The 27,444-nt window shown below is 46.5% G+C and overlaps 1 protein-coding gene across 1 annotated transcript in view; it reads left to right on the forward strand.

Moving 5' to 3' along the window:
* ADAMTS16 (ADAM metallopeptidase with thrombospondin type 1 motif 16) overlaps nucleotides 1-27,444 on the forward strand; it is an 806,542-nt gene that overhangs the window by 751,848 nt on the left and 27,250 nt on the right. Inside the window, 1 exon segment of the mRNA XM_029589991.1 lies at nucleotides 12,292-12,516. Coding sequence (XP_029445851.1) covers nucleotides 12,292-12,516 — 225 coding nt within the window.

Raw genomic sequence — 27,444 nt, forward strand, 5'->3', positions numbered from 1 at the left:
CAACTTAGATAAAAGTGGCAAAATAGAGACTGAGCAGTAGTTAGATAACTCGCAAGGATCTGCCTTGGTACTTTTTACTAGTGGATACACTGTGGTTATCTTCAGTTCAGTTGTAACATAACCCTCCATTAAGTAGATATTAATTAATTTTGTTATAAATGGAACAATTTTGGCACCCAATCATTTTATAATTGCCAAAGAGCAAGAATTAAATTGATAGAAACTGTCCCTTTGTTTGCCCAGTATGGCAATACCTCTGATTGTGGCACCGGGGCAAATTCCTCTCAGAAGGCTGAAACCATTCGAATATTCCCCAGGTCCATTTGAGTCAAGTCCTCCAGTGACTTAATAATATCCACTATCTTCTGAGAAAAGAATACTGCAGACTTCTCATATAAATCCTCTGTAGGAGCTTTCAAATTCTGAATTGGAGCACTTAAATCTGTATGCACAATGTTAAAAAGTTCTTGTAGCTGTGAAGCTGCAGCAGAAATCCGATTAGAATACCATTTATCTATAGTTTGGTCTGTGGAACCTAACATCGTATAACTACAGCATGAATTATTTTTCCCTATATGTATCACCTTGCACTTGTCCATATTAAATTTCATCTGCCATTTGGATGCCCAAACTTCCAGTCTCACAAGGTCCTCCTGCAGTTTATCACAATCTGCTTGTGATTTAACTACTTTGAATAATTTTGTATCATCAGCAAATTCGATTACCTCACTCGTCATATTCCTTTCCAGATTATTTATAAATATATTGAAAAGTACCAGTAAAAGTACAGATCCCTGAGGCACTCCACTGTTTACCCTTTTCCACTGAGGAAATTGACCATTTAATCCTACTTTCTGTTTCCTGTATTTTAACCAGTTTGTAATCCATAAAAGGACACCACCTCCTATCCCATTACTTTTTAGTTTCATTAGAAGCTTCTCATAAGGGACTTTGTCAAATGCCTTCTGAAAATTCAAATACACTATATTGACTGGCTCACCTTTATCCACGTGTTTATTAACCCCTTCAAAAAAATGAAGCAGATTTGTGAGACAAGACTTGCCTTGGGTATATCCATGCTGACTGTGTTCCATTAAACCATGTCTTTATATATGCTCTGTGATTTTGATCTTTATAATAGTTTCCACTATTTTTCACGGCACTGAATTCAGGCTCACTGGTCTAGAGTTTCCCAGATAACCCCTGGAACCCTTTTTAAATATTGGGGTTATATTGGCCACCCTCCAGTCTTCAGGTACAATAGATGATTGTAATGATAGTTTACAAATTTTAGCTAATAGATCTGAAATTTAATTTTTTAGTTCCTTCAAAAACCTGGAGTGCATACCATCCAGTTGAGGTGATTTGCTACTCTTTAGTTTGTCAGTCTGGCCTTATACATCTTCCAGGCTCACAGTGATTTGGCACAGTTCATCTGAATCATCACCCTTGAAAACAATCTCTGAACCAGTATCTCCCCAACATCCTCATTAGTAAACACAGAAGCAAAGAATTAATTTAGTCTTTCTGCAGTGCCCTTCCAAATCCCATTCCCCTATGATATTTGGTAACTCTTACCCTGGCCATCCTTTGCTTTACACAGGCCTTACCCACTAAGTATTACGCGTGCCAGCCGCAGCAGACCAGCAGCTCGGCCCCCTCACCTCTTTCAAAGTGATCCAGCATCTGGTCTCTCATCTCTGGCAGCTGTGGGAGGCCAGCTCTGTCCTCGGGCCGCCCCTGGGGACTCTGGCTCTGCTGCAACTTCTGATGTTCCGCGTCTGGCCTCTCCGCGTGGCCACGGAGAGACGCCGTCCCGACCAGCGCCGTTTCCCTCCCTAGGTACACCTGCGCATACAGCTAGTCCTTAAATAGGGCCTGCGGTGGGAACCTGGCCACGGCCCTGGATGATGACATTGGCAGAGCTCTGGTTTATAAGCCCGGGCTCTGCTCTCTCATATTGCCTTTGCAACAGGTCCCCTTGCTAGTCGAGTACTCATTGCCTTTTCAGTTCCTGGTTCCCGATCCTGATTGCCTTTGTTCCTGTTTCTTGTTCCTGTGTTCCTGTTCCTTTATCTCTCCTTCAGATTGCTAACCTGGTTTGACCTCTGCATTGCCTGACTACTCCGTTGCCTCTCTCCAGCCCCGGACCTCTGCATTGCCTGACTACTCTGTTGCCTTTCTCCATCCCTGGACTTCTGCTTCATCTGACCATCCTTTTGACTCTCTCCTCATATAGACCTCACCCTTGCTTGCCACTGCTTCCAGACTGCTGCCAGCCCTGATCCCAACTTGCTTAAAGACACCTCTTCAGCCTTTGTCCTGGATGTGGTACATTCAGGCTTCGGCCTGCTCTTGCTCGGGCGCTCTTTGTCAGACTGTGTTCCTATTGGCGCCCAGGTCTCCGGGACTGAGCCTCATCCAGTACAGATTGATACATACACTAGTTGCTGCTTCTGGGCTGACCTCGATCCATCCATCAATGACCCCTGACGGAGGCCACCTAAGTCCAGCTGGCCCTGGCAACCAAAGGCTCAACCCGTGGGGAATGAGGGCTAGTATTGGTAAAACACCAGATGGCCTCAGTCCATCAGCCCTCTCTGCCTACCGATGGTGGGGGCCTGTAGGATCATTACTACGGGTAGCGTCAACCCCACCTCAGCCCAAGGGTCCACCTCCGGCGCAACAGATTGCAAAAGCCATGGACTCGGCAGAGCCGCGTGCAGTCCAGGCTATTCCTGGCCTGGCCCTAAAGGTACAAGACAGCAACAGGTTTTTCGAGGCTCTGGCCTCTTCCCTTAAGCGTCTGCATACAAAGCTAGATGCCATGTCCAGCAACTCAGTTCCAGCAATGGCTTCCTCTCCGCCACAGCCGTCTACTTCCTCTTCCAGAGCCCTACTGGCCCTGCCAGTCCCGCCTCATTTCAACGGAGACTCCAAACTGTGTATAGGGTTTATTAACCAGTGCAATATGCAGTTTGCTCTTCAACCCTCCATCTTTCAAGATGAATTATCCAAGGTCACCTTCATCTTGTCTTGCCTAGAAGGGAAGGTCCTGGCATGAGCTTCTCCCTTGTGGGAGCGATCAGACTCTCTCCTACAGGAACTGTCTTGGTTCATGGCCTTGTTCCGGTGAACCTTTGATGATCCTGGGTGGCATGCTGTGGCAAGTACTAGTATACTACACCTTCGACAAGGCCAAAGAAGCCTCTTCGACTACACCATTGAATTCCGGAATTTAGCATCTGAACTCGCTTGGCAGGAGGATTGCCTGTGAGTTATCTACCTGGATGGGCTCTCCCCGCAACTAAAGGATGAGTTGGCAGCATGAGAGCTCCCTTCCTCTCTCGAGGATCTTATCGATCTAACAGGTCGAATTGACCATTGTCTCCAAGAGCGTCACTGGGAGAATCGGATGCCCAAAAAACCCTCTCAGGTCCGTTCCTACTCGCCACCTGCTACCAACCCTTCTACTGGTAGGAATTCTGCTGTGGCTGAGACTGATGAACCCATGCAGTTGGGTCATGTGTTCCTGTCCCAGGAAGAGTGCCTCCAGCGGAGACAAACAGGCCTGTGTCTGTACTGTGGAGCACCCGGCCATCATCTACAGACTTGCCCTGTCCATCCGGGAAACTCCCTGGCCTAAGTTCAGTTGGAGTCCTGGACTTGGGCGCAACATCCCCGGCCCCTCAACTATCCATGCCTGTTACTATAGTCTGGGACACTCGATCGTTTCCTGTCCTTGCTGTGGTGGATTCCGGAACAGGTGGTAATTTTATCCTTAGAGACCTGGTTCAACTCCTGGGTATCAATACCTGTCCTCTCGAGACTTCCTTGTGCATTGCTTCAATCTATGGAGAACCGTTACCCGGTCGAGTCTCCTTAACCACAGAGTCAGTTCGACTTCTTACTGGCGCGCTCCACTCCGAAGAAATTGAACTTTTGGTTCTAAAGAAGTCCATCCACCTGGTAGTTCCGGGGCTACCTTGGCTCCAACGTCATTCTCCCCAGTTCGATTGGGGGTCTCTCCAGCTGATAGAATGGGGTTCCGCCTGTCATCAGACATAAAGTGGCGCCCCCACCAGTGGTTCCTCTGGCGACCACTTCCTCAGGCATACCTGCTCCCTACACAGACTTCGAAGATTTGTTCTTGAAGCAGAAGGCGGATCTCCTACCTCCAGTTCGGAAATTTGATTGTCCCATTGATCTTCTGCCTGGACCCCCCCCCCCCCCAGGGCATACCTATCCTCTGTCACTTCCAGAGACCAAGGCCATGATGGAATACATCCGGGAGAATCTTGCAAAGAGGTTCATTTGCCCATCTACCTCCCCTGTTGGCGCAGGGTTCTTTTTCGTCACAAAAAAGGACAGATCTTTAAGACCGTGTATCGACTACCATGGTCTGAATGTGATCATTCTCAAGGACAAGTAACCTCTGCCCTTGATATCTGAATTATTTGATCAACTACATGGAGCCTCTATCTTCACCAAGTTAGACTTATGTGGAACCTATAACTTGGTGCATATTCGCCCTGATGACATCTGGAAGACTGCTTTCAACACCAGACATGGACATTATGAATATTTAGTGATGCCCTTCGGCCTTTGTAACGCACCTGCAATTTTCCAGCAAATGATTAATGAAATCTTCAGGGATCTTTTGTACATCAAAGTTGTGGCATACCTGATGACATTCTTATTTATTTATTTAACATTTTTTTCTATACCGACATTAGTATGCACATCATATCGGTTTATATCAAACAAAAAGATGGAAGTTACATATAACAGGGAGTGGGGGAGGGGGTAACATAGCAGTGCAGCAACAGTACTGCAACTAGAGGAAGAAAAGAAGGGAAACTGGAGAGATGAACAATTAATTAATTAAAGTTAAAATTAAAAATTAAGGTAATAGGTCGTGGCTGGGGGGATAGGAAGTTGGCGGAGAGGTGAGGGGCGGGTGACGAGGTAGAGTGATGAGGTGCGGTGATCTAGTTTGGATATGCCTGAACACCCACCGTACCGACATTCGTACTGTACGTCAACGTCTTCGGAATAACCATCTGTTCGTGAAATTGGACAAGTGCCTGTTTGAAAAATCCAGCTTGCCCTTTCTGGGGTACATAATCTCCCAACAAGGGTTCTTGATGGATCCTGTGAAATTAAAAGGAATCCAAGCCTGGCCACAACCCGAGGGCCTGAAGGCACTTCAACACTTTCTAGGATTCACAAATTAGTATCGACACTTTATACTGCACTACTCTTCGTTGGCGACTCCTCGTACAGCTTTAACCCATAAGGGTCAGGACACCCGAAACTGGACCCAGAGGCTATTTCTGCCTTTCATTACCTCAAAGAGGCTTTCTTAACTGGATCCTGTCTCCATCATCCAGACCCTAATCGCCCCTTCCAGGTTGAGTAGATGCCTCCACGATTGGAGCGGGGGTGGTCCTGAACCAACGCTCTGCTTTCAGAGCCATGGTCCTGTGTTCCTTCTACTCGCGCAAATTCTCTGCTGCAGAACAAAATTACAGCATCGGAGACCACGAGTTACTCGCCATCAAGCTGTCTATGCAGGAATGGCGCCCATGGCTAGAGGGCGCCCAACATCAATTTACAATTTTCACAGATCATAAAAACCTGGAACACTTGAGCCAATCCGAAAATCTCAATGCCCGTCAAGCCAGATGGGCTCTGTACTTTTCCAGATTTAACTTCGAGCTTCGCTACCACCCAGCAGAGAAAAATCTCTAGGCAGATTCCCTATCAGGTTCATTTGAATCTGAAGACAAACCCGATGAACCTGGTCATATCATTGACCCAGCCTGCATTTCTCTTTCAGCTACTCATCCTGTTCCTACTGGGGAAACAGTGGTGCCCCGTCGACTCCATAAAAGACTCCTCCGGTGGGCACATGACTCTAAGTTTGCCTGTCACCCAGGGCGAGAATGAACCTTAGCTCTGCTTCAGCGGTTCTTCTGGTGGCCCACTATGGTCTCTGATGCTAATGTGTACGTCGATTCCTGCAGTACCTGCGCTCAATAGAAACCCCTGGTTGGGCGACCTTGGGGTTTACTTCAGCCACTCCCAGCTCTCAAAGAACCATGGACACATCTTTCCATGGATTTCATCGTGGATTTGCCACCATCTAAACGCCACACGGTCATATGGGTTACAATTGACAGATTCTCCAAAATGGCCCATTTTATTCCACTTCCGGGCCTACCATCTGCACCCGAATTAGCACGCCTGTTCTTTTGACACATCTCTGAGTACACGGCTTACCCAAGGACATTGTTTCTGACAGAGGCCCACAATTCATCGCCAGATATTCGCACGCTCTTTGTAAAAAATGTTTGGCATTAACATCAGTTTAACAACAGCATACCATCCTCAAGCCAATAGACAAGCCGAGCGTACAAACTGCTCCTTGAAGTCCTTCCTTCGTGCATATATAAAAGATCATCAGGACAATTGGTTGGAGCTTCTTCCTTGGGTGGAGTTCTCCCACAACTCTCACATTGCCACTGCCACAGATACATCGTCCTTTTCCATCGTTTACGGGAAACAACCATGACCTCCGCTACCCATACCATTGTCAGTGCCTTCTCCTGCTGCGCAAGCTACTGCCGATGCCCTCAAGGCACTTTGGATCAGGATTAGGAGCAGCTTACGTCAAACCGCTTCTGGGCCAAGAGATTTGCTGACAGCCATCGACGCTCAGCTCCTGAGTTCCTTCCTGGCTGGAAAGTCTGGTTAAGCACCCGTTATATTCGACTCAAGATACATTCTAAGAGGTTTGCACCAAGGTATATTGGACCTTTTCTAATCGTTCGTCGTGTCGGACTGGTAACCTACCAGTTCCGGCTGCCGCCTACATTGGAAATCTACAATACATTTCACGTATCACTCCTAAAACTTGTGGTGCTATTCTGGCCTTCATGAAAGGCTCCTGTACCTTCTCAGCTGGTTGCAGAAACCGACATCACTGATAAGGTCCATGAAGTCCTTGATGTCTGCCGTAGAGGCCGCTGGTGGGAATACTTCCTTTCCTGGGAGGGTTACGGCCCTGAAGAAAATTCGTTGGAGCCAGCCTGTAACATCCTGGATAAAAAAACTCCTCCTCCAGTTTCATCGTGCCCATCCAGGCAAACCCAGACCTCCAAGGGGAGGGGGTAAAGGGGGCCACTGATACGTGCACCAGCCGCAGCAGACCCGCAGTTCGGCCCCCTCACCTCTTTAAAAGTGATCCAGCACCTGGTCCCTCGTCTCTGGCGGCTGTGGGCCATTGGCTCCATTCTCGGGCTGCCCCTTGGGGCCTCCGGCTCTGCTGCAACTCCTGATATTCCGCATCGGGCCTCCCCACGTGGCCCGCAGAGAGACGCTGTCTCAACCAGCACTGCTCCCCTCCCTAGGCAGGCGCGCACACACAGCTAGTCCTTAAATAGGGCCTGCGGCGGGAACCTGCCACAGCCCCAGATGATGACGTCGGCAGAGCTCCGGTATATAAGCCTGGGCTCCGCTCTCTCAAATTGCCTTTGCAACAGGTCCCCTTGCTAGTCGAGTACTCATTGCCTTTTCAGTTCCTGGTTCCCGATCCTGATTGCCTTCGTTCCTGTTTCCTGTTCCTGTGTTCCTGTTCCTTTATTTATTTAAAAATTTTTCTATACCGTCGCTAAGTTATATACCATCGCAACGGTTTACAAATAGGCACATAGACTAAGGTATGTAATGTAGGTTATCGTACATTCTAACAGGTGCCAATAAAGTTCGGTTACAATTTCATAAATAAAATCAATAGTTGAGCAAGGTTGGTCTAGTCCAGGTATATTATTGAGTTACTATCTCTTTGAGATATTACTTCTTAAATGTGGGATTGAATAAAATCATTCTCATCTGCGTTTCCGTGTACTTTCATTCTCTACCCTCCAGACTCTTTAGTAAAGGCTTTTTTAAAAAGCCATGTTTTAAAATTTTTCTTAAAAGTTTTGAGATTATTCTGTAAGTAATAAGGGGGCATCGTGTTCCATAGTATGGGCCCAGCCAATGATAAAGCCCTTTCTCTCACTTGGGTTAGTTTTGCTGACTTTACTGAAGGGATTGTTAGTTAGGGATGTGCAGAGCAAAATTTTATGTTCATATTTTTTATGTCCGAAAGGGGGTCCCACTTGCGGCCAATATGGACATAAAAAAAATCCAATGAGTTGGGTATATGTACATATGTGCAAAAAAAAAATTTAAACCCCCTCACCCTCCTTAATCCCCCCCCCAGACTTACCACAACTCCCTGGTGATCGAGCGAGGAGTGAGGACGTCATTTCTGCAATCCTTGGCGAGAAGCATGTGACGTCGGTGGCACGTCGAGTGACGCGGCATCACGTGATTCCCGGCAAGTTCGCGCCGGACGGCTCGTTCGGCCCAAAAAGAACTTTTGGCCAGCTTGGGGGGGTCCAGGAGGCCCCCCCAAGCTGGCCAAAAGTTCTTTTTGGGCCGAACGAGCCGTCCGGCGCGAACGAGCCGGGAATCACGTGACGCCGGCGTCACTCGACGTGCCGCCGACGTCACATGCTTCTCGCCAAGGATTGCAGAAATGGCGTCCTCACTCCTCGCTCCATCATCAGGGAGTTGTGGTAAGTCGGGGGGGGGGAGGGATTAAGGAGGGTGAGGGGGTTTATATTTTTATTTTGGCTCAACAATCGCGATTTCCCACATATCGAACATATCTATGTTCGATATGTGGGAAATCCGATCGTTTATGTCGAATCAATTTTTTAAGTAAAAAAAAAATATGAGTTGCGTTTTACTAATGCGGTCAATCCGAATGCACACCCCTATTGTTAGTAGTGCTTTGTTTGCTGAGCGGAGGTTTCTTTGTGGGACGTGTACTCGTAAGGCTGTGTTTAGCCAGTCTGCTTCTTTATCATATATTAGTTTGTATATGGTACATAAAGCCTTGTATTTTATCCTGTATTCAATGGGCAACCAATGTAAGTCTGCTAGAGTTTCAGTTATATGGTCTCTCCTCTTTTTTCCCGGCAGTATTCTGGCTGCAGTATTTTGAAGTATCTGGAGTGGTCTTATTGATGTGCTTGAGAGTCCTAGTACATCTCTCCTTTGGATTGCTAACCTGGTTTGACCTCTGCATTACCTGACTACTCCGCTGTCTCTCTCCAGCCCCAGACCTCTGCATTGCCTGACTACTCCATTGCCTCTCTCCAGCCCTGGACCTCTTCATTGCCTGACTACTCCATTGCCTCTCTCCAGCCCCGGACCTCTGCATTGCATGACTACTCTGTTGCCTCTCTCCCGCCCTGGACTTCTGCTTCGTCTGGCCATCCTTTTGACTCTTTCCTCGTCTAGACCTCAGCCTTGCTTGCCACTGCTTCCAAACTGCCACCAGCCCTGATCCCAGCTTGCTTAAAGATGCCTCTTCAGCCTTTGTCCTGGATGGGGTTTATTTAGGCTTCAGCTTGCTCTTGCTCTAGCGCCCTCTGTCAGACGGTGTTCCTATTGGCGCCCGGGTCTCTGGGACTCCGCCTTGTCCAGTACAGACTGATATGTACACTAGTTGCTGCCTCTGGGCTGACCTCAATCCATCCATTGACAACCACTTACGAAGGTCACCTAGGTCCAGCTGGCCCCGGCATCCAAAGGCTCAATCCTCAGGGAACGAGGGCTGGTATTGGTGAATCTCCAGCCGGCCTCCGTCTGTCTGCCCTCTCTGCCAGTGATGGTGGGGACCCATAGGATCCCTCCTACAGGTAGCATCAACCCCACCTCGGTCCAAGGGTCCCCCTCTGGTACAACACCAAGTTATATTTTAGGATTTCATACTTTCTTGGATATTTTCTTTAAACTCTGTTCCCTTATAGTTCTTGCAATTATTAGTCTCATGTAGTATTTAGCCTTTGATGGACTGTATCACAGTTAAGGCAAAGACTGCAGAAGAGCAGCAGCCAGAACCGCACTCCTCCATGATGCTGTTTCTGAAGTAATGGAGGCAGTATTTGCAAATACTGATTCAGAAGAAGAATCGAGTCCTGGATTCCCTGAATCACAGAAAACCACATTAAACAGTTCATGGCTAAAGAGCATTTAGTGTCTCTAGTCAGTAGCATCTTAACCTCCAGTGAAGACCAACTTCAAACCTGAAAAATCAGTTCCTTTGGAAACATCAGGTTTTCTCTAGGCATTTCCTCTCGCTTATTCCTGCCTAGAGCTTTCAATTAATTTGATTGTTGCCCTTTGCCCCTCATTTGGAGCCTTTGAATATTCTTGCTACTTGAGTTGGCTGCTTGGTGCTTCTCATAATGCTTTGGGGTCTTCATGCCACTCTAGCAGTAGCTTTCATAATCTATGACTGCTTTGGAGGAGTTTCTGCCTGTTCTGGTGCTTTGTTCTTCTTTCATAGTGCTTTGACCTATTCATGGATACTTGGTGCAACTTTAGCCCTCTTTTACAGCCTTAGAGTGTTCATGTCACTGTTGTTTGTACCCTCTTTTAAAGCCTTAGCCTGTACTTTCCACTCTAGCTTGCTTCTTTGTTGGTTATACTGGGTATTTTGTATCAAGACAAAAAATACTGGATGTTTTGTCTCAAGACAAAAAATTTAAAAAATAAAAAATAGATTTTTGTCCTCCCAATTCACCTGTTCTATGTTTCTTAATTTTGTTCAGCCCCTCCATAATCTCATCTTGGTTCTTCCACCCTGTTCTTTGTTGGTTATAGTGGGATATTTTACCCATAAAAACCCTCAGTCAGAAGAAAGGCATACAGACAACAGAATACAAGCATGCAGAAACCTCTTACATATTCTGAATGTGGTAAAAGCTTCAAAAATAAGAGGAAAGTAATGCAACACCTGAAAATCAAGACATGGAAAAAATTGTGTTTAGCAATGGGGATATGGGAGAAGCTTTCTTAAAAAAGGAAACCTCACAAATTACTAGGAAAGCCACACTGAGAAAAGATAATTTCCATGTTCTGATTGTGACTAAAGTTTTAATTGGAAAGCAAATTTCACAAGAAACCCAAAATTTCATCCAACAGCAAAATAAATTTCAAATAGGGAATGTAATAAAAGCTTATGTCAGAAAAGTGATATTGATAACAGATCTTTCTGTTGTACTAAATCTGACAAGTGACAAGTGCTTCAATAAGACAGACATCTCCCATGCCACTCTGCTTTTCTGCTATACCCCTCGTGTTACACTTGGGGTTCTTTTTGCCACTCTTCCTTTCTTCAATATCCCAGGTTCTACACCTTGGATGTGTTCTTGCCACAGTGGGCAAATGCATGGCCTTTCTCATGTGCTTTGTGAGTTGATGCCACTCATTGTGCTGCTTTGTACCTTTTTTTGAGCTTTAAGTTTTTTCATGCCACCTTTTCTGCTTTGTTCTCATTTCATGGTGCCTTAGGATGTTGGTGCCACTTTGTCTCTTGTGCTGCCTTTGAGGGTTTATGCCACTGTTGTCGATGTCCTCTTTTGAAAACTTTGGGTGCTGTTCCACCTCTTGCTGCTTCTTTGTCCCTCTGACTAAGCCTTAGAGAACTCATGCCACTGCTGATACCTATTTTCACCTTTATGATGTCATAGACTATACATGCTTTGGAATTGTTTCCCCCTTTTGATGATGTCTTCCAACAAGTTTCATTAGAATTGATGAGAAAATCCCAATTCTGGAACAAAAATAAGCTGCAGTGCTTCCCCCTTTGACTTTAACGGCAAACAAATGAACGCATTAAAAAATGTGTTTTGATTTTGAAATTAATGAAATTAATTGAGGTACCAAGAAACCAATCAATGACTGAAACACATTTTTTTTCTTCTGCACATCCCTAGCAATATTTATGTTGAATGTATTTATTTATTCATTTATTTATTTAGTTAAAAGTATTTTATATACTGCCTTCAGTTCTGAAGACCAAAGTGGTGTAAAATTAAAATGCAATAAATAAAACATTATATAAATACAACATTATATAAACAAAACCAACACAAAATTAAAATAATACAAAACAAACATATATTAACAAACATAACTGAATATTTTTCCTGTATATCAGGACACTCCATATATCCTAAAACAATGGAGTCCCCTAAAATTAATTAACAGATTTTAAGATTATAAAGCTGGTAAAAAGATAACAATGATGGAATGTGAACATGGTATATTTATCAGCTCATTGCTGTACTTTTGAAAGGTCTTGATATTGTATTGCCAGCAATTTTTTCCAGGCTTCAGCAGAATTAATACTATTGGCATATTTATTTCTCACTTTCGTTGTAGTGTTCTGCAACTTGTGGAAAAGGAATCCAGAAGAGATTATTAAAATGTGCAGAGAAGCATATATCTGGGAAATATAAAGAACTTGTCCCAAAGAAGTGCTCACACCTGCAGGAACCAAGCTTGGATTTGGAAAGAGAATGCTCTCAAGCTGTATGCCCTAGGCCTCTCACACATTCATTAACACCTCATCTTAGAGGCAGGTGGTACTCTTCTCCCTGGTACCAGGTAAGGCATCTGTTCAAAGAACTGAACACTGTAATGAGAATCAAGATGGTAGAATATTTTGATGTGGATCAGCAAGAAATATGTGCCAAACATGTCTTAATATATTAGAGGGCTATCCGAAATCATATAATTAATGATAAGTGAACCAGCTCTGATCTTACTCAGAAGTGGTTAAAACTAGGTTACCCAATTTCCCCTCACCTGTTTAGCAAAGTGAAGTTATACCTAAATAATCTATTAGAATTCTTTGAATGTATAAATAATTATGTGGTCTTATGGTTAGTAGGACCCACAAAGCAGGACGGTAAACAGTCGAGAATAGCCACAGATGTGAAAAAAAAACAAACCAAGACCAGAGCCTTGGAAAGAGAATTTATTCAATTGATCAGAACCAGCCCGACTCTGGCCGAGTTTCGCCTTTTATGGCTGTATCAGGGGCTCTGGAATTACATAAATTTTAATATTAATAAAAGCAACCCAATAAGAAATAATAATAATAAAGAATTAATCAAAGAAATAAGTTTAACAATATTAAAATAAGAACATAAGAAATTGCCATGCTGGCTCAGACCAAGGGTCCATCAAGCCCAGCATCCTGTTTCCAACAGAGGCCAAAACCAGGCCACAAGAACCTGGCAATTACCCAAACACTAAGAAGATCCCATGCTACTGATGCAATTAATAGCAGTGGCTATTCCCTAAGTAAACTTGATTAATAGCTGTTAATGGACTTCTCCTCCAAGAACTTATCCAAACCTTTTTTGAACCCAGCTACACTAACTGCACTAACTACATCCTCTGGTACTAATGTTATTGAGCAAAGAGGACAACCAGTTACATGTTAAATCAAGAACAGAGAAAAAACCTTATATAGATAAAATTACCTTGAGATTAGATAAAATATAGAGTATATGTCTGGGCACCATATATAATTATGGGACGTATTCACTAAAAATAAAAATAACAATTCAAGGTTAAAAAAAGGAATTAAAAGGAGCAATAAAAAAGTGAAGGAATAAAAAAATTAATAAAAAATAGAATAGATAGTATAATAAAATAAAAGTATAAAAATTGTAAACATATTTTAAAAATAATAAAATAAGATAATTGCTTTTACCTTGTTCAATCAATTTTGGTATGACCGTAGAACCAACTTTAAGATCATATCTTGGTGATTAGTCCTACAAAATGGGCAACAAAGATTTTTCAAACCTGTAGTTCCATAAGAACCTATGTTAACACAGAATGATCCTTATGTACTATCGGTTGAATGAAATGAATTCATTCATACATGATGTATGTCAGTCATTTTAGCAATATATACATGGCTCTCATGGAAATACATTATTTTCGAAGAATGAATACAACATATATCATCCGTTTGATTTTAGAGTGATATAATTCTTCAGTGGGCTTAATACTAAAACTTAAAGATAAAGGTTAAAACATTTTTAATTAAGAAATGAAAAAACTTAAAAAAACGATATAAGGCTAAAAACGGACTTTGAAAATTGAAGTTTAAAAGAATGCTAAGAAATAAATAAAATGACCATGAAAGCCATGTGGTAGCAAACTAATGATTAAAAAGATTAAAATATCTGTACATTTAGAACTATATAGGTAATTATGGTATGTGTGTGTATGTAAAAATATGAGATGATTAAACTTCCGCAGTCACTCTTTCTGTCCGTGGTGATATATATCATAGTTGGCTTCAAAAAATTAAGTATCGGTAACCTACTGATATTTAAAAAGTATTCCTGAATTACAAAAATGCTCTTCTTAAAGAAGCCATGTATGGAATCAGGGCTAGTGACTTAAAGCTTTGTTCTCCCATTGTGGCGGCAACGTTCGAGTGATGATCTTAGTCTACTGTATAGTAGTGAAGCAACATTTCATGCATATATATAAATCGGCATCACTGTGGTTAGAACTGATTCATTTTATTTGTTATATTTAACAATATAATTTATTATACTCATATCCTAGAGCCAATCATTATAAAAACATTGAGTAAAAGTATCATACTAATATTTAGCGATTAAATCATGCAGATAAAATTTATTTGGTTTACCCACATACCTTCGTTTTGCTTAAAAACCTGACAACGATATTCTCCAATCAATAATAGCAAGTAGAAAGTGACCGCAGCGTACACAGTAGTTCCTTTTATACTCAACATCTCAGCTTTTCAAAAAGCGTGCAAAAAATGTGACATCATATCCTTCCTGTTGGGTGTCAATCATTTTAGCGATACATAGTGCCCATGAAAATATATTCATTTCAAAGAGTGAAGTAAACACACATCCTCCGCCCAATCTGAGAATGATGTAATTTGAAAGTAAACTTAAAACTGAAACTAAAAGTTAAGGGGCGGATTTTCAGAGCCCTGCTCGCGTAAATCCGCCCAAAACCGGGCGGATTTACGCGAGCAGGGCCCTGCGCGCCGGGAAGCCTATTTTACATAGGCCTCCCGGCGCGCGCAGAGCCCCGGGACTCGCGTAAGTCCCGGGGTTCTCGGAGGGGGGCGTGTCGGGGGCGTGTCGGGGGGGCGGGCCCGGTCGTCGCGGCGTTCCGGGGGCGTGTCGGCAGCGTTTTGGGGGCGGGTACGGGGGCGTGGCTACGGCCCGGGGGCGTGGCCGCGCCCTCCGTACCCGCCCCCAGGTCGCGGCCCGGCGCGTAGCAGGCCCGCTGGCGCGCGGGGATTTACGTCTCCCTCCGGGAAGCGTAAATCCCCCGACAAAGGTAAGGGGGGGGTGTAGACAGGGCCGGGAGGGTGGGTTAGGTAGGGGAAGGGAGGGTAAGGTGAGGGGAGGGCAAAGGAAAGTTCCCTCCGAGGCCGCTCCGATTTCGGAGCGGCCTTGGAGGGAACGGGGGGAGGCAGCGCGGCTCGGCGCGCGCAGGCTATACAAAATCGATAGCCTTGCGCGCGCCGATCCAGGATTTTAGTGGATACGCGCGGCTCCGCGCGTATCTACTAAAATCCAGCGTACTTTTGCTTGAGTCTGATGCGCAAGCAAAAGTAGGCTGATCGCGCTTCTTTTAAAATCTACCCCTAAGGCTAAAAGAAATTTAAAAAATAAATAAATAAAAGCTAGAAAACGAACTAAGAAAAATGTATTGTAAAAAGATACTGAAAATGGTAGTGACCTAGTAATGTGTGCTTAAAGATAAAAATAAAATTATTAATAAAAAAAGGTATAAAGCGAACTTAAAACAGTAAATTACAAAAAAAAAACAATTTTTTATATACTTAAAAAGTATACTAATTATTAAGGTTAAAAACCAAACTAATGAGAATATTAAAAAAGAGCATTAAACCAATAAAATCAATAAGATAAAAGTACCAAATAAAAAATTAGATTAAAAAGTGTGAAATGATATTTGCCCTTGAAACATATTCTCTTAGGGGTAGATTTTAAAAGAAGCGCGATCAGCCTACTTTTGCTTGCGCATCAGACTCAAGCAAAAGTACGCTGGATTTTAGTAGATACGCGCGGAGCCGCGCGTATCCACTAAAATCCTGGATCGGCGCGCGCAAGGCTATCGATTTTGTATAGCCTGCGCGCGCCGAGCCGCGCTGCCTCCCCCCGTTCCCTCCAAGGCCGCTCCGAAATCGGAGCGGCCTCGGAGGGAACTTTCCTTTGCCCTCCCCTCACCTTACCCTCCCTTCCCCTACCTAACCCACCCACCCGGCCCTGTCTACACCCCCCCCTTACCTTTGTCGGGGGATTTACGCCTCCCGGAGGGAGACGTAAATCCCCGCGCGCCAGCGGGCCTGCTGCGCGCCGGGCCGCGACCTGGGGGCGGGTACGGAAGGCGCGGCCACGCCCCCGGGCCGTAGCCACGCCCCCGTACCCGCCCCCAAAACGCTGCCGACACGCCCCCGGAACGCCGCGACGACCGGGCCCGCCCCCCGACACGCCCCCCTCCGAGAACCCCGGGACTTACGCGAGTCCCGGGGCTCTGCGCACGCCGGGAGGCCTATGTAAAATAGGCTTCCCGGCGCGCAGGGCCCTGCTCGCGTAAATCCGCCCGGTTTTGGGCGGATTTACGCGAGCAGGGCTCTGAAAATCCGCCCCTTAGAAAACAGAATAAATTAAAATTTAAAAACATAGCTGGATCATACTAGAATTTATAAAAATACAGGGGTAGATTTTCAGACGAGCGCGAACAGCCTACTTTTGTTTGCGCTCCAGGCGCAAACAAAAGTACGCTGGATTTTAGTAGATACGCGCGTAGTCGCGCGTATCGGCTAAAATCCTGGATCGGCGCGCGCAAGGCTATCGATTTCGTATAGCCTGCGCGCGCCGAGCCGCGCAGCCTACCCCCGTTCCCTCCTAGGCCGCTCCGAAATCGGAGCGGCCTAGAAGGGAACTTTCCTTTGCCCTCCCCTCACCTTCCCCTCCCTTCCCCTACCTAACCCACCCGCCCGGCCCTGTCTAAACCCCCATCCTACCTTTGTCGGGGGATTTACGCCTCCCGGAGGGAGGCGTAAATCCCCACGCGCCAGCGGGCCTCCTGCGCGCCGGGCCGCGAGCTGGGGGCGGGTACGGAGGGCGCGGCCACGCCCCCGGGCCGTAGCCACGCCCCCGTACCCGCCCCAAAACGCTGCCGACACGCCCCCGCAACGCCGCACGCTCCGGCCCCGCCCCCCGACACGCCTCCCGACACGCCCACTCCGAAAACCCCGGGACTTACGCGAGTCCCGGGGTTCTGCGCGCGCCGGTGAGCCTATGTAAAATAGGCTCACCGGCGCGCAGGGCCCTGCTCGCGTAAATCCGCCCGGTTTTGGGCGGATTTACGCGAGCAGGGCTCTGAAAATCCGCCCCACAGTGTAATCAATATCTTGGTTCAGACCAGCTGGGGACATTGTGTTAAATTTAAAAATAAGTCTTTGCTCTGTTCTTAACAATAACTTATCCAAGTCGCCTCCTCTCAATGACAGTTTTGGTTTGCATAGTACACAAAATTTCTAATCTTCAAATTTATGATCAGCGATCACAGAATGCTCAACCAAAGGTTTGCCCTCTATTCTTCTTTTGATTGTGCTTTTATCTTCCACTATACTTTTGTGTAGAGGTCGTATTGTTTTTCCAATGTACCACTTTTCACATGGACATCTGACAGCATAGACTACTCCCTCACTTTTACAATTTGTGAAGTTTCTTAATTTAAAGGGGTTATTTTGACCATTAATCTGTCTTCATGTTTACGTGACAAAGAGAACATGAGCCACATGGGCGATGTCCAGGCGGTCTGATGTCTATAGCTAAAGGACGTGGTAGGACTGATGATACCAACATATCTTTTAGATTTCGTTCTCTCTTGTTCGCAATAATAAGTCTAGTATTTACAAAACAGTCGAGGTTTTTCAAAATATTCCAGTGTTTTCTTAGAATTTTAGTGATTGGTTGCGACATGTGATTATAATTCAGGGGACATATCTGATTTGGTCTTTTTCTTTGCTTGTAATAGCTCATCCCTGTTTTTTCTCAAGGCTTGCAGGTAGCCTTCATTAATACGGTTTTCTGGTTAATTTTTTTGTTTAAATCTTTTTTCATGTCTATTGATCATTCTTTATATACTTTTTCTTCCGTACACAGGCATCGCAATCTAAGAAATTGTGAGTAAGGAAATTTATTTACCATGCTTCTATTGTGGCAACTGTGGTAATCCAAAAATTTGTTGGTATCAGTGGGCTCCTGAAAAGTTCAAGACAGACATTTTCATTCCGCGCACATGTTATAAAATCCGGGGTTGGCGCGCGCAAGGGGGTGCACCCTTATGCACCTTGAGCGCACCGAGCCCTGGGGAGCCCCGATGGCTTTCTCTGTTCCCTCCGCCCCCCCATCTTCCCCTCCCTTCAACTACCTAACCCGCCCCCCAGCCCTACCTAAACCCCCCCCCCCGAACTTTATTTTACACATTGCGTCTGCCTCTGGGCAGGCGTAGATTGCGTGCACCGGCCGAGTGCCAGCGCGCAATCCCCCAGCCTAGCAGCCCTACGAAGGCCTCTGGCCATGCCTCCACCCCGCCCTGGACTGCTCACACACCGCCCTTTTTTTTCAAGCCCCGGGACTTACGTGCATCCCGGGGCTTGCGCGTGTCACCGGGCCTACACAAAATAGTCTTGGCGCGCGTAACCCCACTATGCGTGTAAATCCAGCTGGATTTACGCGCGTAGGGCTTTTAAAATCTGCCCCATAATGTCCGTGAGACAGTGCTTAAAATTGGCCCGATTTTAAAAGGGCCATGTGCGTAAATAATGGGGGTTCCGTGCGTGGCCCATTAACCTGTTCTCCCAAGGATCTGCTTCAGTACTTATTCTTCCTCACCTTATTGGATCTCAGTACATCATCAGTGAAAGTATATCTTAGTGCCATCACTGCTTACCACCCTCACGTGGATGGAAAACCCATCACTCTGTTATGGTTTGTGGGTATGTGGACCCTTAGCCAGAGATGAGAGTTGTTACTACCTGTGGGGAGGAGCCCCACAGGTCTACACTGTCAGAAGGCGAGGTCAGGCATAGCAGGGAGCTCTGGGTGAGGCTGTGGAGAAGTCTCAAGGAGCGAGGAGGGATTCCCACAGAGGGTAGACAAGGTGGAGATAATACCTGAGCAGAGACCCCGAGGGGGCAGGCGCTGGGCAGGCCGCAGAGTGGAAAGCGCGAGACTGGCCATGCAGAAGGGATTCCAGAGAGGCAACCTCGAGGGGCAGAGCAGCACAGCGAAGGAGGTACGATGCAATGACATAGGCCAACCCGAGGAGTAGGGAAGCCCGAGTCAGGTCTCCAGTGATGACGTATGCTCAACCCTGAGGAGCAGGAAGTACAGACAGTCTCTGTATGGCACGGAAGCACTTTCCTGAGGAGCGGGGAAGCACTGACAGTCTCTGTATAGCTTGTAAGCGTGACCCCCAAGAAGCGGGAAAGCATTGACATTCTCTGTATAGCGCGTAAGCGTGACCCCCGAGGAACGGGGAAATGCTGACAGTCTCTTGTACAGCATGTAGGTGCAACCCAGAGGAGCGGGGAAGTGCTAGGGTAGAACTCCCAAGCAGCAAAGGTGTTCCAGGGGGCAGCCCCAAGGAGCAGGGAGCCTTGCAGGGTAGGACTTCAGGAGGTGCAGGGCAAGCCCGAGGAGCGGGGAAGGCCAGGAGCCCGAGTCCCCGTAGAGTGCGCACTCTGGCCCCCGAGGAGCGGGTACCAGACAAAGTCCAGGTCCAAGGAGTCCGATAGCGTAGCCATAAGAACACGGAGGCAGGAGCTTATAGAGACTTACGGAACCTATTGCCAAGTCGGCTAGCTGGGGGCGAAGGTGAAGCTTAAGTACCTTGATCCAATGACATCATCAATCAGGGACGCCCCCAATGTTCCCGCTGAAGAGGCTTCAAAGGAGGGCCTACTGGCACGTGTGTGTGCCTAGGAAGGCCCGAAGTTGACGTGGGTGGTGGCGGCGTCTCGGCCGCCACGAGGAGCCAGGGAGAATGTGGCGGTGAAGACTAGCCTGTGCCACAAGCAGACATGGGGAGGACAGGAGAACGGTGCAGGATGTAAGTAGGTGTGGGCGCAGCCATCTGCGACTGACGGGCATAACAGTACCCCCCCTCTTAAGGCCCCTCCCTGGAGGTTTGGGTTTGTGAGGATGCTTGGCATTGAACTGCCGAATGAATCCTTGTCCAGGATATTGGCCATGGGTTCCCAGCTGTTCTCCTCAGGCCCAAAGCCCTTCCATGAGAAGAGGTATTCCCATTTTCTTCGATGTTTCCTAATGTCCAGGATATCGTGGACTTGATAGGTGACATCGGCTTCTGAGGACGGCAATAAGGGTTCCAGTGGTTTCTTAGAAAATCCTGAGAAAATCATAGGACAGCAATATGGGTTCCGGTGGTTTCTTAGAAAATCCTGAGAGAATCAGAGGCTTTAGTAGAGAAACGTGAAAAGCATTGTGAATCTTGAGCGAGGAAGGCAGTTGGCATCGGTAGGTAACAGGACCCAGACAGCGGAGCACCGGAAAGGGGCCAATATATCTAGGAGCAAAGCGAGCAGAGGGAGCTTGAGCCAAATAAATTTGGTGCTGAGCCATACTTTATCCCCAGGTTGGAACTGGGGTGCAGTGCGATGATGAGCATCAAAGGTCTTCTTCAACCGCTGGGCAGCTTGCTTGAGCAGTTGGGTATTTTGCCACAATTGATGCAATTCTTGGGCAGTGGCTTGCGCTGCTGGAGATGCCACAGATAGCAGGAGCGGGAGTGGTGGCAAGGTTTGGCGTTCATAGACCACCTGGAAAGGGGACGACCCGGTGGAGGAGGACAGATGGGAATTTAATGCAAAATCCGCCCATGGAAGGAGGTTGGCCTAGTCATCCTGCTGTAGATTCACGTAGGCTCGCAGGAATTGCTTTAGAGTTCTATTGGTCCTCTCTGTCTGGCCATTGGCTTGAGGTTGGTAAGCCGAGGTGAAATCTAATGAAATATTAAACTTCTTGCAGAGGGATTTCCAGAAGAGTCCAGTGAATTGAACCCCACGGTCCGAGGGAATATGCTTGGGAAGACTGTGGAGTTGGAATACATGCTGAAAGAACAGTTTGGCCAGCTGGGGCACCGTTGGGAGACCAGGTAGATCCACAAAGTGCGCCATCTTAGAGAAGCGGTCGACGGTGAGCCATATGGTATTGTTCCCATTGGAGACAGGCAAATCCACTATAAAGATCATTGTGATATGGGTCCAGGGCTCACTTGGAATGGGAAGTGGTTGCAAGAGTCCCTATGGTCTTCCTGCAGGGGGCTTATGATGGGCGCTCCTAGGGCAGGACTCTACGTAAGTTTGGGTATCCTTATGAATTGTAGGCCACCAGAAGTACCGCTGAAGAGTGGAGAGAGTCCTGGACTGACCTGGATGTCTGGAGATCAAAGAGCCATGAGCCCATTGCAAAACCTTCCTTCGTAGCAGCCGAGGAGCCATCGTCTTTCCCGGTGGTACTGGAAAGGTGGTGGACAAAATGACTTTGGCAGGGTCTATTATGTGCCAAGGGGTATCGGGTATATCCTCTGTGACGAAAGACCTGGAAAGGGCGTCGGCGGGACCATTCTTATTGGCTGGGTGATAACGCAGTATGAAATTGAATCAAGTAAAGAAGAGGGACCAGCGGGCCTGGCAGTGGTTTAAACACTGAGCATGATGTAGATACTCGAGATTTTTATGATCGGTGTATTCGGTAATCTGGTGTTGGGCCCCTTCTGGCCAGGGTTGCCATTCCTCAAAGGCAAGCTTGATGGCCAACAGTTCTTTATCCCCAATGGCATAATTACATTTCGCTGGCGAGAAGCATCGGGAAAAAAAAGGACAGGAATTTAGAGTGTGAGTAGTGGAGTATTGACTCAGTACAGCTCCTACTCCAATGTCGGAGGCATCAACCTCAACCACAAACGGGCGCGTAGAGTCCAGAAGGCGGAGGCAAGGTTCCTTAAGGAAGGCAGACTTGAGGTACTAAAAGGCCGTCATCTCTTGGGCGACCACTGAGAGGGGTTGGCCCCCTTGCGTGTCATGGCCATGAGTGGTGCAGTCAGAGTAAAATAATGGTGAATAAAAGAGTGATAGTAATTGGCGAAGCCAAGGAATCTCTGGAGAGCCTTGAGGCCCGTAGGTTGAGGCCAATCACAGATGCTCTTCAATTTTTGGGGATCCATTCGAAACCCCTGGCTGCACACCACGTAGCCCAGAAAAGCAATGGTCTCTTGTTCAAAGGAACACTTTTCAAGCTTGGCGAAAAGTTGATTATCTCGCAGCCACTGGAGGACATGAGAGACGTTCTGACGATGGCTTTGAAGGTCTTGTGAGAAGACTAGAATATCGTCGAGGTATATAACTATGCACCAATAAAGCATATCTCTGAAAACCTCATTCATCAGGTTTAGAAATATCATGGGTATGTTGCAAAGCCTGAACGGCATCACAAAGTATTCAAAGTGACAGTCGCATGAGTTAAAGACAGTCTTCCACTCATCGCCCTCGCCGGACCGCATTATTGGCTTCACTGAGGTCTAATTTCAGAAAGATCTTGGCTCCTTGAAGCCTGTCGAAAAGCTCAGAGATGAGTGGCTGTGGGTAGTGATCCTTGAGAGTAATTTCGTTTAAACCTCGGTAGTTGATGCAGGGACGGAAGGAGCCATCTTTTTTCTTTACGAAGAAAAATCCTGCTCCTGAAGGAGACTTGGAGGGCCGTATGAACCCTTTGGCCAGGTTCTCATATATGTACTCAGACATGGCTTGGGTCTCCATCTGCGAGAGGGGATAGATCCGACCTCAAGGAGGCTCCGTGTTAGGGAGTACATTTATCGCACAGTCATAGGAGTGGTGAGGAGGTAGAGAGTCCGCGGCCTTCTTTGAGAACACATCAGAAGAAGATGCATATTGTGGTGGAAGGCTGGGAAGAGAAGGCATGTTTGTCATACAAAGCTGTGGAGAGAGATGGGTTCCAAGCAATTCTTATGGCAGCAAGGACCCAACAAGAGAGCTGTAGAGTAGTCCATTCAAACTGTGGAGTGTGCTGCTGAAGCTAGGGCAGTCCCACTACCACAGGATGGATGGCCTTGTCCAATATATTGAACGAGATGGTTTCCATGTGCAAGGTGCCGGTGTGTAGCTGAATGGGAGCCGTGGTGTGGGTAACCTCAATAGGGAGAAGTTCCCCATGAATAGATGAGAGTAGTAATGGCACCAGGGAGTGGATGGTGGGGATCCGCAGGTGTTCTGTGAGTTGCTTAAAGATGAAGTTCCCACCAGCCCCGGAGTCCACCAATGCCAAGGTGTGGAAATCCTGGTTGTCCATCTTGATGGATATGGGAACAGTGAGTGGAGGAGACGGTGAAGTCAGGCCTAGGAGTAGTCCTCCAGCAGAACCTAGGCCCAGGAGTCTCCTGGACAGACAGGACATGAGGCAATGGCATATCCAGGCTGGCCGCAGTACAGGCAGAGGCCAGATTGCTGTCGATGGCATTGTTCCTTAGGAGAAAGTCTGCTCCTACCCATCTGCATGGGTTCCTCCTCTGCTGGATTCGCGGAGTGTTCGCTCTAGGAGGAGAAGCATGCCAAGTTCGGAACGGGCCTGGTGCAGACTTCCGGGATGCTCTGGACTCCAGAGAGTGTTCTTGCAGCCGAAGGTAGATACGCCCAGTGAGGTCAATCAAAGAGTCCAATGAGGAGGGTAATTCATAAGCCGCCAACTTGTCTTTAATCTAAGGACTCAAACCTTAAAGAAAGACAGAACGCAAGCAGTTGGAGGCCCAATGTAATTCCAAAGCAAGGGTTTGGAGTTCAATAGTCCGTTAATGGGCGAGAGCCTTGTTGAAGATGAAGAAGAGATGACCCAGAAATGGCTCTTCGATCAGGTCTTCGAAGACAGACCGAAACAGGGCCAAGAATCCTGGAAGGTCCCGAAGGACCGGGTCTGCTCGCTCCCAGAAGGGTGACACCCAGGCCAAGGCCTTGCCATCCAAAAGGGCCAGGATGTATGTGGTCTTGGTGATCACATCTGGGAAATAAGCTGGTTGTAAGCAGAAGTGCATATTGCATTGGTTCAAGAAACCCCTGCACATGAGGAGGTTCCCTGAAAAACATGGGGGTGTCGGCAAGGGCATGGTCAGCCGAAGAGCTGGCGTAGAGGTGGAGGTGTTGAGCTTGATAGACATTGTAGTGGCAATCATGGTAGCGTCTAGATGAGAGCTCAGGTTGTCTATGGCTACTGCCAGAAACTCCAAGAATTTTTGCTGTTCACTGATCCTTTGTGCCAGGCCAGGAATTGCTTGGAGGGAATAGAGCTCTGCTGGGTCCATGGACTTGGCAGTCTGTTATGGTTTGTGGGTATGTGCACCCTTGGCCCGAGATGAGAGTTGTTACTGCCTGTGGGAAGGAGCCCCACAGGTCCACACCGTCGGGAGGCAAGGTCAGGCATAGCAGGGAGCTCTGGATGAGCCTGTGGAGAAGTCTCGAGGAGCCAGGAGGGATTCCCACAGAGGGTAGACAGGTTGGAGATAATACCAGAGCAGAGACCCCAAGGGGGCAGGCGCTAGGCAGGCCGCAGAGCGGGAGGCGCGAGACTGGCCATGCAGAAGGCATTCTGGAGAGGCAACCCTGAGGGGCGGAGCTGCACAGCAAAGGAGGTGCAGATGCAATGATGTAGGCCAACCCACGGAGAAGGGAAGCCCGAGTCAGGTATCCAGTGATGATGTATGCTCAACCCCGAGGAGTGGGAAGCACAGACAGTCTCTGTATGGCACGGAAGCACTGCCCCGAGGAGCGGGGAAGCACAGACAGTCTTTGTATGGCACGTAAGCGCAACCCCGAGGAGCGGGGAAGCGCTAGGGTAGAACTTCTGAGTAGCAAAGGTGTTCCAGGGGGCAACCCCAAGGAGTGGGGAGCCTTGCAGGATGGGACTTTAGGAGACGCAGGGCCAGCCCGAGGAGTGGGGAAGGCCAGGAGACCGAGTCCCCATAGAGTGCACACACTGGCCCCTGAGGAGCAGGTACCAGACAGAGTCCAGGTCCAAGAAGTCCGATAGCATAGCCACAAGAACACAGAGACAGGAGCTTGTAAAGATGTACGGAACTTGTTGCCAAGTCAGCTAGCTGGGGGCAAAGGTGGAGCTTAAATACCTTGATCCGATGACATCATTAATCAGGGATGCCCCCGAGGTTCCTGCCAAAAAGTATTTAAAGGAGGGCCTGGTGGTACATGCCTAGGAAGGCCTGAAGTCAACGTGGGTGGCGGTAGCATCTCGGTCGCCACGAAGAGCCATGGAGAATGCGGCGGTGGAGACTAGCCTGCACCACGAGCAGACCCGGGGAGGGAAGGAGAATGGTGCAGGATTTAAGTAGGTGCAGTTGCAGCCATCTGCGACCAATGGGCATAACAGTACCTAAGGAGAACTCAACCATATCATCAGGCTTTTCAACTGTTTCTACCTTATGATCCTAACAGTTTGGGCATGGCTGCTGCCAGACATACTGTGTCCAACTGGCTGGCAGAATGTATAACTCATTATTAAGCTTTATCTGGATTTCAGATCAGACTCTATCAAGGCTGATCAAGTAAGACCCATGGCTATTTCATAAAATGTAAATACCAACAGAACAAATAATCCAAAACCCTAATTCAAAATTCAAAAAACCAAAACAGGGTTCCTAAAAGATCAAATGTTACAAATTATCTGAACAAATAGCTATAAATACTTTATTTGATGTATAAATATATATATTAATGCAAGAACACAGCATCAGAGATCCATAGGTGCAGCAGTACAATCTACCATCTCTTGCCGTGCTATGGGCTGCAACCAGTATCAGAAATAAGCCCCAGAATTCTCCATCATCTACTTGTTCAAGCAACAATGATTGTGATCCCAAGACCTAACCCACAGAAAACGATATCCAAAGAATTTTTAATACTTAGCTTTAAAAATACTGACACTGACACATAGAAAAGATCACAATAGCTGTATTCAAAAAGCAATCACCCATCCCGACATATGCCTATGTTTCGGCAAATTACCACCTGTCTCAAGGAAATGAGACTCCTAAAAACAAATAAAATAAACCATTAGAAAACACTAAATATGAAAATATCTGAATAAATATACTGACAAGCCTACTACAAATTAAATCAGTGGGCAGATACACAGAGGTTACCGACCTTTCAGAAACTCTTTCTAACTTACATTTAAAATATTCCTAAACCATGCCCTAAAGATCTAATTGGGAAAAAACAATCAAAAATCCAAATGTCATTTCAAAAACCATATTAACCAGAAGTTCACACAAAATCCTGTGCCCACTTAATATCAACAACCACTCCATTCAATTTCTTTGTTCAGCCCATGTGGATGTACAGAATTCAAGTGATATAGTCATCGTTGCTCTTTTCTAACCAACAAGGAGGCATAAATACCCATCGCAGGCTCAAATCCCCTTTCTCCAAAACAGCAAATGTAAAGTCAGAGAAAGAATGGTTGAATACTAAACAACGGGTAACTGACAGGTCTTCAACCTTATGTTTTAAAATAGAACTCTGGTGTTCAATCATCCTAGTCTTCAAAAGTCTTCTCGTTCTACCTATATATACCAAGTGACAAGAACACCATATTATATATATCACCCCTTTTGAATCACACGAGTGCCCACAGTCAAGTGATATTTAGCAAAAATATCAAAAGGCAAGTGTCACCATCAAAAGACTGAGAACAAACAGAATAGTGGCCAAAGAGATGATGTCCATGGGTGAGTAAAGATGTTTCAGAAACAAATGGCCCATCATGATATTCTGAATGCACAATAATATCACGAATCTTGTGGCACTGTTTGAAAGCAAAAACAGGATGTTCCATAAATAATGGGTGAACCTGCAACACATGCCAGTGCCTCTGAAAACTACACTGGATCTTATAGATCTCAAGAGAATATGATAAAAACACAATTATCTGACTGTGCTCATGATTTTTATGAGACTGTAACAAGAGATCACAGTTAATCCACCTCGCCCTTTTATAAGCCCTTTGGATAACAGACTGTGGATAACCCCATGCGAAAAAGCAAGCTTTCATGTACGCCACTTTTACTTTGAAATCTGATAGCGAAGAGCACAACCTTCTGAGTTTAAAAAACTGACTCACTGACAAATTGTCCTGGACATGTTCCGGATGGCAACTGTCATAATTGAGTAGTGTGTCATGATCGGTCGTTTGTTTTTTTTAAATAGTAAAATGATGCTCTAATTAAATTTGTTGATTCCTCCTATTTCATAGTAATTAAGATGTCTAAGTGAAAAGTGTAAATGCTTTGAAATTCTTATATTTGATCTCTATGAACTGATTGTTCATTCTTAAAAACTGGTTGTAGAATTTATAAGTAGACATTCGTAATGTGTAAATG

The sequence above is a fragment of the Rhinatrema bivittatum genome, chromosome 2 (genome assembly GCF_901001135.1).
Source record: "Rhinatrema bivittatum chromosome 2, aRhiBiv1.1, whole genome shotgun sequence".
Lineage (NCBI taxonomy): Eukaryota > Metazoa > Chordata > Amphibia > Gymnophiona > Rhinatrematidae > Rhinatrema > Rhinatrema bivittatum.